Source organism: Sorex fumeus, unplaced genomic scaffold (genome assembly GCF_029834395.1).
Source record: "Sorex fumeus unplaced genomic scaffold, SorFum_2.1 ptg000098l, whole genome shotgun sequence".
NCBI lineage: Eukaryota > Metazoa > Chordata > Mammalia > Eulipotyphla > Soricidae > Sorex > Sorex fumeus.
Window position 1 is genome coordinate 25,152,608 of NW_026606155.1, and position 14,932 is coordinate 25,167,539.

Consider the following 14,932-nt stretch of genomic DNA (forward strand, 5'->3'; position numbering starts at 1 on the left):
ACTGTCACTGTCATCCCGTTGTTCATTGATTTATTTGAAGGGTTGTCAGTAATGTCTCCATTTGTCCCAGCCCTGAGATTTTTTTTTAATTTTGGGGGGGGGGGGGTTGGGTTACACCCAGCATATGCACAGGAGTTACTCCTGGTTCATACACTCAGGAATCACTCCTGGCGGTGCTTGGGGGACCATGGGATGCTGGGAATCGAACCTGGGTTGGCTGTGTGCAAGGCAAAAGCCCTACCCACTGTGCTATTGCTCCAGCCCCAGCCCTGAGATTTTAGCAGCCTCTCCTTACTCGTCTTTCCCAATGCTGCCATATTGGAGGCTCTTTCAGGATCAAGGGAATGAGACCCATTATTGGTATTATTTTTGGCATATCGAATACGCCACAGATAGCTTGCCAGGCTCGGTCGTGGGATATAGCATATATTAATAGTATTTTTCAGTAATGGGATAACTGAATTTATGAATCCTTATCATGAAACAGATGCTAAAAACAAGCATTTTCAACAATCTTTAAAGGGTTTTGATTGTTTGCTTTGTTCTTTTGGGTTTGGGGGCCTCACTCAGTGATTCTCAGGGCATACTCCTGGCTCTGCACCCGGGGATCATTCCTGACAGGACTTGGGGGGCCATATGGTGTTCCAGGGATCAAACCTGGGATAGATGCATGCAAAACAAGAAGCCTATCTGCTGTACCTGATGATTTTGAGTGTAACCCTATTGCCCCATTTTCAAGAATTTTTAACATATTCGCAAAACATTTATAGGGTACCAGGAACAGGGTTTATTATGGCAAAGAATAACAATAATATTGTTGTTGCTAACTGGTGGGGATTGTTGTTTAATGGGTCAGTCAACACAGTAGAAAATATCCTTATTATTGAACATGTCTAAACTTATGCTAAATGAAAATGCTGACAAGAAGATTCATGCGGAAGGTTTGGGGTCACCGACAACACTGAAATCATAGTTTTGATTTTTGTAGATCTCTCAGGCTAGTGATTATCACTTCTGTTCTTTGTACTAGAAATACTATGGAAACATAGAAATACGATGGAAGAAAACATTTGCCAGATAAGCTTCCTCTGTGTAAGCCTTATCCATAATTTGCTCTTTTGAAGTCTTTCTGGCAGAAAGAGAAGAGGTCCATTTGGATACAGTCCAACCTGCGATTCTTCTAATTCAAGTCAACTTTCTTGGCTTGACACATCCTACTTCCTTTTTAAAAAAATTTGGAAATTGATGATTTTGAGTCTAAGGAACCATTTCATTTCTGACATGAAAAATGTTTATATATGCATAAAAGAAAGACAATGAGCTTCATGTTGCTTATAAAAAATTTCTAGGCTCTAAGAATACTTACAAGAAAATTTCCTCCTTTAATTTTCCGTTATGTTCTCTCTGGCTCTTTTATATCTGGTACCATTGTATACATTACAACTTGTGGTTGCTGTTACGTGTTTGGGATTGGACCCTAGTCATCAACCAGGAAAAACTGAAAAACGATGTCCAACAAGAATATCTGTCTTCCCAAAGCCAATCACCTGGGGTTTAGGAAATTGCTCGTTGGTTGGAATATGGAGTTCCTCTAGCTGTCAGGTGTAGGTATGGAATAAAATAGAAGGAAAATTCATGCTGTTTAGAGATCACTCACAGCCTTCTAGATCCTGCAGGTTGTTCCACATCTTGGTTGTGCTACACATACTGAGAAGAGTTCTGTTGCTTTGGATGGGGATACTTCCATGTATATTATCTTGTTTATTTTTTGTTGGGGGACTCACACCAGTGGTACTCAAGACATACTCCTAGTTCTGCATTCAGGGATCACTCCTGGTGGGGCTTGGGAAACAGTGATTGACCCAGGTCACATGAATGCAAAGCGAGCATCCAACCCACCATAATATCACTCCAGCCCCACTTTCATATATTTTGGCTGTGCAGATGCTGACTTCAACATGCTAGAAAGAGTTTCTGACTCATCCGCACTGAATGATTTCCCTTGGAGGTCAACTAAGAATCCACTTTAGAAACTCAGCTCAACAATTACCTTCAGAATGCTCCTTCTTCAAAAGCATTACACATGTTTCATTCTCATATCCATTCATACAAGATGGTCTTAGAGCCATGCTTACAGGCTTAAGATTTATTGGCCATGATGCTGCCTTAGGAATGAAATCAGATCAGCAATGGCTTGGCCTGTCAAGATCTTCCATCCAGATGCAGGTCCTTGGCAGGGCATCTTTTTAAAAATTTAAATATATTTTTATTGAAGTAACATTGACTTAGAATATTATGTGAGCTTCAGGTGCCCATCAGCATAATTCAACATCTGCATATAGACTACATCATGACCCCACATTTTAATTTCCCCGCATTTTATATTTTTGTAACTCTATGCTTTATATATCTCTGAAATCATTATTGTAGTTTTAATTTTTACTACCTTTATCTTTTTCTCTTATGGTTTGCTATAAAAGTGATTGATCTACTACTTTTAATATTTACTTCTTCTATCAGAGTCTCCTGCCCCTACGCCTGGCTGTCCTCACCGGGGCCCCTTGGAGGGGAGTGGGTTGAGTTTCCCTCCCCGCCCCGACCAGGGCTCCGGCAGCTAAAGACCTCCAGAACCAGTCACCACCATGCTGAGACCACTCTCCACATGCATGAAGGTACTGGCAGAGGAACAAAGGCATGCGGGTCCCGGGGCTGAGATCTCCAAGCCTGCTTGGATTGGGGCTGAGCATCCTCCACCCAGATCCTCCAAATTCCAGTAGGCAGGAATGACACCCACCAACTGGCCCCCAGGGCCGTGTAATCCCATCAATGGCCAAGACCCAGAGACTATAAAACCCAGCTCCCAGAAGCGCAAGGCCGCATTCGCGGCCATACCACATCTTATTATCTCATTTCTACTTTGTACAAACTGGCAGGCTACCGAATGTAACCTGCCCACACAGCAGTCTGGCAAACTCCCCGTGGCGTACCCAATATGCCAAATACCAGTAACAATGATGGGTCTCATTCTCCTAACCCCGAAAGAGCCTTGAATATGGCACTTTTTAAAAAATCTCAGGGCTAGGACGAAGGAGATATTACTGGGGCCTGCTTGAGGCAATCGATGAACAACAGGATGGTCGTGATTGATTGACTGATTGATCAGTATTTTTTCTTTTGCATTTTTTCTTGTTGCTATATCATTTCTTTTACAATTAGAGAAGTCTCTTTATTATTTCTTGCAAAGCTGATTTAGTGGTGACGAATACCTCTAGCTTTTGTTTATCTGAGATACTCTCAATGTCACATTCAATTCAGAAAGATAACTTTGCCAGGGACAGAATTCTTGGTTGGGAGAGCTCCCCTTTCAGCACTTTAAGCACATCGTGCTTCTCTCCTTGAGCCTTTATACTTTGTGTGGAAAATATCTACCCATGGCCTAATGGGTTTTCCTTGTATGTAATAAGCTGTTATGCTCCTATGGCTTTTTTAAGATTCTCCCTGATATCTTAAATTGTGTGATTTTAATTATAACTAGTGTCTCAGTTATAATTAAATTAGATTCAAGAGGATCATTGAATTCCTCTTATGAGGAACTCTACGAGTTCCTGAACCTGGATGCTAATTACCTTCTTCAGATTAAGGCTTTTATGAGGGGGCTTGGGGCCACTCCTGGCAGGGTAGGGAGGTCACTCCTGGAAACATTCAGAGGGCCCATGCTAGTGCCAGGAACTGAATCTGGGCCTTCAGCTTGGAAAGTATCCTTTGACTTATCTCCCAGGCCTAGAATAGGAAAGTTTTAAGGCATTGTTTCCTTATAATTTTTTTTGATCCTTTCTTCTTCTGGGACCCCTACACTGTGAATATTAATCTTGATGTAGTCCAGAGATCTTTTTACTCACCCCCTCCCTTCATTGTTGTTGATGTTGCTACAGTGACCAGGGTTTACACACAGGACTAGCTGTGGTGCTCCCTGAGGGTTGCTCATCCAGTTGTGGTGCTCCTACACAACCTGGGTGGTCACCAAAGCTGTGATGCTTACAGGCATCCTGTGTAAAAGGGTTGAAAATTTCAGTTGTGGTGCTTACATACACATGCTGTGGTACTGATAAATCTTCCCTCCCAGGGTTGTACTTTTTGACTATGGTACTCACACATCTTTTCAGTTGCAGTTCATGCAGTGGTAAGTCCTTTCTTGTGGTAATTACACACTCCTGACTGTATGTGAAGCTAAAAATTACTTCCGGCACTATAGGGACCACAAAATTGTACTTGGTATATGTGGAGGAGGCATTGGGGATTGAGCTCAAAACCACATACTTGCAAGACAGGTATTCTAAGCCACCAGGATATTCCTCCAGTAACAGAGACCTTAAGGTATTTTCACTGCAGAAGTTTATTTTACTTGCTCCAATCACGAAAGTTCTGTTGCTTTGTCTTCTAGTTTACTGATTTTACTTAGTTTACTTACTTACTCCTCTGCTTCATTCAGTCTGTTGTTTAATCTACTTCTATAATTACATTCTTCAGTTCTATAGCTTTCTTTGGTTTGTTCTTAAATGTTTAGTTTCTTCATTGAAACTCTCACCATTCTCTTGGGTTCTGTAATCATAATTTCTTTGAACTCTTCACTATGTAATTTACCTGTTTCTTAAAGGTATTGCTGCCCCCCCCCCCCAATCCCGGATTTCTGTCTTGCTCTTTCTTATTTAGGGCATTTTCCTCTGTCTCCCCATTTTGCCCAATTCTGTGTGTTTGCTTATAAGCATTAGGCAAACCTCCTAACTTTCCTAGTCTTGAAGAACTGGTCTTGTGCAGGTGATGTACAGTGGGGTCCAAGAGTGCAGTTCCCAGTGGCCAGGAGAGCTACACACTAAGATACATCACCTGTGTATGTTAATGCATAATTACCTGCTATGAAATGGTGGGCAAGGCTACCAGTGTATATCTGGTCCAGGTGTAGTGTACAAACGTGATATAGGTGCAGTCTGTAGTATGTGGGTGGGGGTGTCAGCATAACCTGTCTGCTGACATATGTGGGTGGAGCTGTTGACCCAGTCCTGCCACTGTATAGTGAGTGGTTAGTAGAGTTGTTGGTCCTGCCAGGTCACACACGTGGCACACAGGGTTATGTTGCAGGAGTGGAGCATCAGCAGGACTTTCCTACTGGCACCAGTAGGCTGATGAAGGACTCCAAAACATTTTCACCATTGACAGTAGTTCTCACATTTGTAGTTAATCTACCTACTTATTATTTCCTCTGGTTCAACACCAAGTTATACTGACTACTCTTTGTCTTAGAATCTGCCTCAGATTCTACGTCTAATCACCTCAATTATATCCTTATAGTCATCTTCAGGTATCCCAGCGAGGGCTGGCTTTATAGTTGGGTCCACGTTCAGAAAGGACCTAGGTAAGGTTTAATGTTCTGCTGTTGCCTTCCTAAAACTCTTAATAATCTTATCTTCATTTATTTTTTTATTAAGCAAAGTTCATTAGAACAATGGAGCCTGAACATGATCAGAGGAGACAGCATCAATTCTTTCACTTTTCCCTTGGGTTTCGGGGTCACAATTGGCAGCACCCAGGGCTTACTCTTAGCTCTGTGTACAGGGATTACTCCTGGCACTGTTCAGGAGACCAGAGGGGACACTGGAGATGGACTCTGAGTGGGGCATGTGCAAGGCCCGTGCCTTACCCATGTGCTATCTGACCAGCACATCCATTCTTTGTATCCCCATTTGCATATAGCATCCTGGGAGCCCAGAATTCCAGAGAATATACAATGTATGAGAATTCAGCAAAAACCAACTCAAAACAAGGTAAGAGAATTACTTCTATAATTAAGGTAGAATATCTGCTAATGACCCCAAGAAGCAGTGCTTCCTATTCAACCCAGAAATTGCTTCAAGTGCAGGAAGAAACACTATTAACACACACACACACACACACACACAAATGCCCGAAAGGCATTCAATATCCTTTTTCACTCACACTATCCTGAACTAGTCAACCACTTATATATAAAATGGTGGCATGGGAGGGAAATGAGTGTAATTTAGAGTTCCTTTTCCTTTCCTTAGTCATCAGAATGCCTTCAAGCTTGGAGAGATCACACGTATAAAATATCAATTTTAAAGATGTAAAATAAAAACAGATTTTACATGTAAGTCCTCAAATTTTCATTTAAAATCGGCATATCACAATAAAGATGAATTCATGCCAATAATCTAAAATTTTAACTTTCTTGCAATGTCATAAAATAGCAAACAATATCATGTCAAATCAAGAGAGAGATCATGAAAGAAAAGAAACTATTTCTTAAGGTCTTTTGTGACATTTTCTCCTGCTTCTAAAACAAGTCCACACATAGAATGCCTGAAAAAACTCTACTATGAAAAACTTTGTAAATCATGTTTTTTTAATAAAAATAATTTTTAAAATAAAAAAACAAGACATCTATATATATATATATATTTTTTTTTTTTTTAACCTGGGCTCCCTGGCTCTGGTGCCATGGCTCCAAGATATATCCAGAAGATCTGATAAAGGAGGTTCCCATCGTAGGTCTGTTCCCATTGTGAGTTTTCCAGGCACTGTCAGGCCCCTGTCCTGGGAATCCCACAGGGACCAATGGATAGTATCCCCCCTTGTTGGTAAAATAAACAAAACTATCTCCCAGATGTAGCCCTAGCTGCATAGGGGAATGAGGGCAAACTGAAGTCGTAGAGACTTACTCAAATTCACATGCACCGAAGTCAGCCATAGAGGCAATGAGCTGCCTCTCGTGGAGTCTTCAGATCCAATGCCATGCCTAGCTTGCTGGCACCCATCTCTAGTGCTGACATTTGAATCTTGAACATTGTTTGAAAATACCAAAAAAGTCATTATGTATTGTAACCTTTTGATCACACCCCAGCTGGAGCCTCCACAGTCCTCCGGGAACAGATGTAGAGCAGAAGGCTCTAACCTTCAAGAGGTTCCAAACAGAATATTCCCAGGCTCTAGGAGAGATTTTGTCTTGTTCAAGGTCAACAGTAGTTGACAAATAGCCCAATACTTGCTTCCTTTGCAGCCTTGGAGAACCCAATGTCTACCTGTCCTCGAGTAAATCGGATTATCTTTCTGAATCATATCACAGTCATTTGAAATTGTGGAGGGACAGGATGTTTCCCATCATTTCCCTTAAATTTCATCAGAGAATACGACATGAAAAATAAAGTCCATGGATCTTGCACCACTGGTCAGATCGCTACTAGTGGGGAACAACTCCGAGCTATAACATACTACCCGAAGAGACACTATAAATTGCTCTCTTCCTTTCTGTGACCCCTTCAAGTCTTCAAGTGGAGAGACTAACATCTCCTCGCTGACTCTCACTGCTCCCCTGGCTGTTCTCTTAAAATCTTTCTAACAGAGGATTAAGGATCCAGTGAACACAGGTTTCCTCCAGCTTCTGCTTCATGCTGAGATGCCCTTAGCAACACACCCTAGTGACTTCGCGGCCAATCCAAGTGCGTTCCACATCCCTGTGGAGGAGGACACATCCCAAAGAGAACATCTTCACACTGCTCCAGCCCAGAGGCAACCTTTGAACTGTTCCCTGAGCACAGCAAGCCAGACAGAGGGGTCAGTTAGTTAAATTGCCCCTTTGACAGAAAAAACCTGCAGTTCTTGCCTCCCTCTTCTAGTGGACACAAGGAAAAGGATTTCTTTCGGGTCATACTGCGCCGTTCTGTGATCACCTCTCCTTCCCTTTCCACCAAACGGTAATTGTATACACATTCAAAAATGATATGATGCCACTTAAAATAATCTTCCTGGAAATATTTTCATGAAGTGCAAAAATGCTCTGACCTAAAAGTGAGACTAGAAGCAGGAAACAGGGGGAACTTAGCTTTGTAAACACTTCATAGATAGAAAAAAGTACAGGAGGGAAATGAAGCACAATGACTTCCTTTAGGTGGAGGATGAAAGGTCAATTCATATGTTCTTCTTTAAAGTTTTTGGTTATTTTCTGAAAGCAATCATTTTAATAAATGTGCATTATTTTTTTATAAACCAACAAGACAGGATATGTGCCCATTAGCTAGAATTATGAGATAGCAGTAGCTGATTACATGCACTGTCTGAAAGGAAACCAACACCTGGTCTCTATCTCGCCCCAGGTAAGTCTTATGTGAATCCCTCTTCCCAGCTGAATTTCCTACCCACAATACAGAATTTGGCCTTGACAAGGCTGCCCAGTTTATAATTACGCTTACGTCTTCATCTTCTCAATATACAAACGACAATATTGGGAAGGGTCTTGTCAGAGCCTAGAAGCAAGGTAGGTTTCTTTCTCCAGGTAACCAGGGCTAAATGCTCCCAATGGGATTTTTTGAGTGTAGGAGTCTGGCACCCACTAGAGGTAGAACTTAAGACACAAGAAGGTCTAATGGACGATGATCACAACTTCGTGCATATGATGCACACAAGCACATTAACTTTAGGCTTGAACAGCTCTGGAACTTGGGAGCTTTTCTCCTCTAAAAAACTGATGATCATCAACTAGTCACTTAAACAAAATTTTAAAAAAATTATATGTGAAGCGCTATTTTTTTCCCTCATAGCTGAAGTTTCCCCAGATGTGTGTGGAATCAGGGGGGTTGGAAATGGAGGAGCTGTCCAGATCTTTGCCCAGCCCTGACCGGGCCTTGACCAAGGACACATCTTTGGTTTCATCTTGGAAGTGTAACCACTTCGGGGCTGGAAGATAGGCAGGGCTAGCCTCAGGACAGCAGCCAAAAGCATGGGGTGAGGGGCAAGCCTGGAAAGCCCATGGCTAACACGAAATAGAAGACTCCATTAGCACAGTGAAAAACACTGCATTAGTGACCCAGAGGGCCTCTCCCTCCACCAATGGCCTCTCTGCCCTTTAACTATTCATCAGGCAGCAGAGAGAGTGCCAGGGACTTACAGGAAATACAGGGGAATCAAGCTGTATCTTGTGATGGATTGCAATGTTCCATCTTTGCTCTACCACCACCACCTTGCCAGCTGCCACAGTCACTAGTACTGCTACAGTTCTACATTCCTATGGAGGCTCCTTCTATTACTATTGATCCTTGGAAGTTTGCAAACTACTTCACAATTTGCAAAGTGCCTCCCTAGCCTGGGGGTAATGATATCATTAAATATGATCCTGGACAGGGCATTCTGGGAAGGCAGAGATAGGCTGGCACTAGAAGCCTGAAAGAGAATAGCGCACAGCTTCACTTAGGAAGGAGCAGAGTTGCGGATTTCTTTTCCCCCGACATCTGCACCCCTGCCTCCCAAATGCCTGGGTCCCGGCTATACCCACCACCCCCAGCCACTCCTAGTCCACAGCTATTGGGAGCCAATCTTCCTCTGCTTCTTCTACTGTCAACCACCAGTTTCAAGAGCTTCAAGGCCAGGAGTAGTGGCCTTTCGATTTGATCAAAAGAGCTGGACCATACCCAAATGCCACCGAACAGAAGAGAAAGGAGCTGAATAAAAGGCCTCTGCCAACACCTTCCACCTTCTCCCAGGAAGGCCCCTGGAAAGAGCCAGGCTTTCCCTTTCCACGGAATTTTTAAAGTTTCCTGTGCCAAAGGAATTTTTTAAACAGACTCCGACTTTGACCTTAATGCCCAAAGTGAGCTCTAGAACAGCAGTTGTCACCTGGCGCCAACAGACCCCTCAGCCTAGCAGCCCGGTGGAGGGAGAGCCGGGGACAGGGGGGGCTGGGGCCGAGCTGGCGAGAGGGCGGAGAGCGGGGCGGGAAGGCTGCAGCCCCAGTGCCAGAAGCTTCCCTCGCCGACCGCTGCTCCCTTCACCTGGCAACGGGCGCCCCAGAGAGAAGCTCGCAGGAGCTCATCGAAAGGAAAGAAAAGTGGCGTTTTGGAATCCATTTTGCTGGAGATGCTCAAGGCAATGTGGTACCCGGGCCCCTTGGCCTCTGAAGCCACAGGACCTTGGGAAAGGTCCTCACCCACAAGGGCTGGGGGCCAGCTGCGGCGGCGGGGTCGGGCGGGTGAGGGCCCGCCCATGACCCCCCACCCCCCCGGGGTGGCCCTGGGACAGAGCCCCCACGGGGGATGCGGCGGCACGGGGGTGGCGAGGGCCTGGGCGCCGCTGCCCGCATTTGGACGCGGCTCCACTCGAGGAGCCTTAGTAGTAACAGTCGCCGCGGAGCCAACTCCGTCCAGTGAGGGGGGCGGGGGTGTTGTCGATGGACGCGGGCGGCGCGGGGGTGGGGGCGGGAAGGGACGCAGGATGACCCCGACTTGGGAAGGTTCCATCCGAAAAGTCACTTTTCCCAGCGGGGCCCGGGGCCCGGGGAGGGGGGTGGCGTGGGGTGGGGTGGGGTGGGGCGGGGGAGTGCGCGGGGCGGGCGCGCCGCAGTGGCCAGCGGCGATCCGGGGTAGGGGGCCCGGGCGGGGGTCGGCGGCGCGCGGGGCCGGGCCGGAGGCGGGAGGCCGGGAGCGGAGGAGCGGCCGGCGCGCGGCGCGGCTCACCTGCCAGGCTGTTGTAGCAGTCGATCTCGATGGCTTCCACCGTCTTGCTCTGCTCCTCCGAGAGCCGGCTGCTGGGCTTGGGGGCCCCGGCCGAGGAGGCCGAGCGCGAGTCCTGCTCCCGTTCCGTCCCGGGCGCCAGCAGCAGCCCCTTGAGCTCCAGCAACGCCCGGTGGTATTTCCCGATGGCTTCGCGGAATTTCTTGTCCTTGTAGCACTGCGCCCCTTGGCTCTTGAACTCGTGCGCGCGCCGGATGAACTCGGCGGGCTCGGCCGCCGCCCCAGCCTGGCCCCGCGCCGGGGTCCCCGCGCCGCTGCCCGGGGCGCACAGCGGAGGCGGCGGCCGCTGCGCCTCGCCGCCCGCCGACGGGCTCGGGTTCCCCTTGGCCGCGGCCGCCGAGCCCTTCCTCTCCATTCGGCCGCCGCCCGGCGCCCCGCGCGCGCCGCGATCCGCCGCCGCCGCCGCCGCCGCCGCCGCCGCCGTCGCCGCGCCCTCGCGGGTTTAAAAGCGGCGGGCGCCGGGCGCGCGCCTGGCAAGCTGCGCCGCCGCGCTGACACCCCGCGGCGGTCTGTCGCCCCGCACTCCCATTCTCCCCGCCAGCTGCGGGAGACTGCTCGCTTCCCCTCCTCCCCCTCCTCCTCCTCCTCCTCCTTCTTCTCCTCCTCCTCCTCCTCTTCTCGGCCCCTCCCCCGCTCCGCGCCGCCCGCCCTGCGGCTCGCGCACGCACGCACCCTGCGGGCCGCCGCCGGTCCCCGGCCCCCGAGCGGCGCGTCCCGGGGCCCCCGCGGTTGGAGGAGGTGGGCTATGGTTGGGGCGGGGCTGGGAGTGCGGGGACCGCGGACCCGATCCGAGTGGCGGTGACCGTCGCTGACCCGGAAGAAGCTGGCTCGCCCGCCCGAAGGAGGGAAAGATTAATGACAAAGACAGCCTGGTTCTTCTTCCCCTCCCCATTCAGTCGAGACCTGGGGAGACGCGCCACGATTGAGCGAAGGCGGGGGGGGGGGGGGGGGGTAACGGGGAGGGTGGGTGCATGAGTGTGCGCGCGTGTGCGTGTGCATGCGTGTGTGTGAGGACGCACGCAGACTCGCCCTCGACAGTTTTAAAAACAACGGAAAGGAAAGGTGCCTCGGTTGGGCGGAGAGTGAGGGGCGCAGGCCAACCTCGCCTGGAGGCGTTCGCCTAGGGACGGTGGCGGGGCCGCCCCCTTCCGTGGTTCGTGGCTGGGGGAGGGTCCCCTGGGGTGACCGCAGGGGCGCCCGGAACACCGCGCGCGCGCGAGCGTGTCGGGCGCGTGAGAGCCCTGGAGCCGCCGCCGTGCGCCGACGCCCGGGCGTGTGGGCAGCTGTGCACCATGAATCACGGAGAGGGCCTGGAAAACACCTGTTACTGCTGCTCCCCGGGCCGTGCGTTGCATGCCTTCCAGTTTCCACTTAACAGGCCCTTGGCCCTGCCCCAGGAGGTTCCATTCCTTCTTGGAGACTTGCAGTGAGTGCGGAGTGTCAGCTGTCGGTCCGGAATTTGCGGAAGGGGTGCAGACCCGGAGCGCAACACTGAGCTGCTCTCTTGCTACTGCCCAGCCGGGGGAGGCGCACCACTCACTCTAGAAGCCAGGAGCTACCTGGAAAGGGGTTGGTTGGAAAGTGTCACTGGAGAGGAACAGATGTCTCTCGAGAGCCTGCTGAAGTGGGGGTATCCTAAGACTTAATGAGGTAATAGAAATGGTATTTGAGGGTCTCCCCTCCCCTTAGGTCACACCCGGCAATGCACAGGGGTTATTCCTGGTTTTGCACTCAGGAATTACTCCTGGCGGTGATCAAGGTGATCAAGGAACCATATAGGATGCTGGGACTCGAACCTGGCTGGGCCGCGTGCGAGGCAAACGCTCTACCCGCTGTGCTATCGCTCCAGCCCCCATCTGAGGGGTCTTAAGACAGGTAGGGTTTGAGCATAAGGCAGTGGAAGGAAGTGACGTGTCAAGCAGAGTGAGGAAATAGAGCAGAAGTCACGACGTTCAGATTCTCTGGAGGGTTAAGTGTTTTGTTTTTGTGACCTAAATGGAAGTGGTGGGAAATGATTGGTAAGATTATGGCGGCATTTGGAGCCTGAGAGATAGTCCAGGAGCTCAGGCGCTGGTCTAACTGTAGCTGCTTGGAAAGAAACCTGGTGTCATCCGCACCCCGCAGATGCAGATAGTCGCCCCCCAAGTACCCCCAGGGGTCGGTCCTGAGCACTGGGCCAGGAATAGCAGCTGAGCCCTACTGGGTATGACCCAACTCTCCTCTCCCACCACCCTCCCCAACAAAGAAATTAGGAAACATTTTTGTGGAGAGTTTGGCTTTTAGTTTTGTAAGCCAATTTTTTTTCTTCCTTCTTTGATACAATTAAAACTATTTTCAAGAGTGGGGGAAGTGACTTGGAGGGCTGAAGCTCTTTGCATGCAGGAGTCCCTGGTTTGGTCCTGAAGAGCAATCAGAGACACTGCCAGGTGTGAACCCAAAACAAAACATTTTTTTCCTTCTAAGCCAGTGGGTTTCAAAGTGATTATTTCAGTCCTGCAGCATCACAGTGACACCTGGGAAACTTAGCAATGCAAATTCCAGGGTCTTGCTCCAGATTTAGCTAAAAGTAGAAGCAATCTGCACCCTAACAAACCCTCCCTTGGTTCAGATGTGCACTCAATACTGAGAACCCCCACTCCAAGCCTTGTTATCCAAAGTGAGGGTCTTGGCACAGTGGCATCAGCTTCACTAGAGAGCTGTATAGATGCAGAATCTCTTAGATTCCAAGACCCACTGACCCAGAGTCTGCATTGTAACAGGACTACTAGGTGATTCATGTGCCTTAGTGTAAGAAGCTCTGCTCTACGGTTTTCAAGTACAAAAACATATTAGAAAGAACCCCCAACCCCTCAGTATTGCCTGCATAGTCTCTAACATTTCAATGAACTCCTTTTTATACTTTTTGCTTTTGGGCCACACCTGGCAGTGCTCAGGGTTTACTCCTGGCTCTGTGCTTAGGATCATTCCTGGCAAGGTTAGGGGGGCCATATGGTGTGCCCAGGATCAAATCCAAGTGGTCTACGTGCAAGGCAAACATCCTACCTATTGCTGCAGTCCACCTTAAAAACATTTTAAATACATATTTTTTTTGGGGGGTTGGTTTGTTGGGGAGGGTCAGGTGGAAATCGAACCTAGGACTTGAATATTCTTGCGTGCCTTGGAACAATCTCCTTAGCCCTGGCTATACTTCTTGTGCAAAGGCCTCCTTCAACAGCGATATTCGTTAATATGTAGTTTGTTTCTTGCTCTTTTTAGTATACCTTATGAGTCTAGTCTTTTAGTAAAAGAAATTTTTTCTATTTCTTAGAAGAGAAAGATAAAAATAAAACAGAATAGTATCTTAGTGTCTCATTTTTAATGACTGCATGATATTATGTGTCTATCATATATATGTATCTGTATTTTCTGTGGTCAGATGGACTCTAGTTGTTTAACCAAACAATTACAAACACCAAAATAATTAAAATAACAGTTGTCACAGTTGTTGTTACCCCTACTTAGGACTCTGAGTCATTGAGACTTGCTCAAGGTCACTCTGCTAATAAAAATGGAGTTGGGGAGCTGGAGAGGGCATACAGGAGGTATGATGCTTGCCTTGCATGTGGCCAACCCTGATTGGATCCCGAACACAGAGAGCCAGAAATAGCTCCTGAGAACTACTGAACACTGCCAAGTGGCACCAAACCTCACAACTCCCCCAAAACAGTGGAGTGGAGATTCAAAGCCAAGCAGTCTGACTCCAGGACTTATCCTGTTAACTATACTTATACTGACATTTAGTCGCAACTAATTTTTTTCTTATAAAAAATTGTATCCAAAAATGACAATTGTCACTTTGCTTTTCAGGAAGCCAGTTCTAGCTTGGACTTCCGGCCACCATGTACTAGTTTCATCTCATCTTTGCCAATATTGAAGGTTAAGTTTAAAAATATATATTTACTAAGTTGAGTTTTTTTTTTTAAATGTTGATTTGATCCAGAGAGACAGCTCAAAGCATTGGTGTTAAAGCTTTGTATGCAGAAGCCTCAGATTTGACCCATAACAGACATATCTCGGTCTCCATAGAAAATCCAGAGCACTGAGCTGGGAGTGACCCCTAAACACCACCAGTGTGATTCAAAGCCAAAATTTAAAATTACACCCCCAAACCTTTATATTAATGAGTCATGGACAAACTTAATGACCAGGGTGAATGCATAGTTGCCATTTATATTGTACCGAGGGTTTTTATTTGGACTCAATCCTAAGTAATATACTAAATTATACCTTATATGCTAGAGCACCTTAGTGTTCTAAGTGAGTTGCCACCTTTCTTCTCAATTATTGTATTAGCTGGAGAAGAAAAATGAGTTTTACTT

The 14,932-nt window shown here is 47.6% G+C and overlaps 1 protein-coding gene across 1 annotated transcript in view; it reads right to left on the bottom strand.

Moving 5' to 3' along the window:
* TTC9 (tetratricopeptide repeat domain 9) overlaps nucleotides 1-11,137 on the bottom strand; it is a 41,260-nt gene extending 30,123 nt beyond the window's left edge. Inside the window, exon 1 of the mRNA XM_056134412.1 lies at nucleotides 10,518-11,137. Coding sequence (XP_055990387.1) covers nucleotides 10,518-10,929 — 412 coding nt within the window. The 5' untranslated portion in view covers nucleotides 10,930-11,137. The remainder of the gene's footprint in view (nucleotides 1-10,517) is intronic.
* Between the last annotated feature and the right edge of the window lie 3,795 nt (nucleotides 11,138-14,932).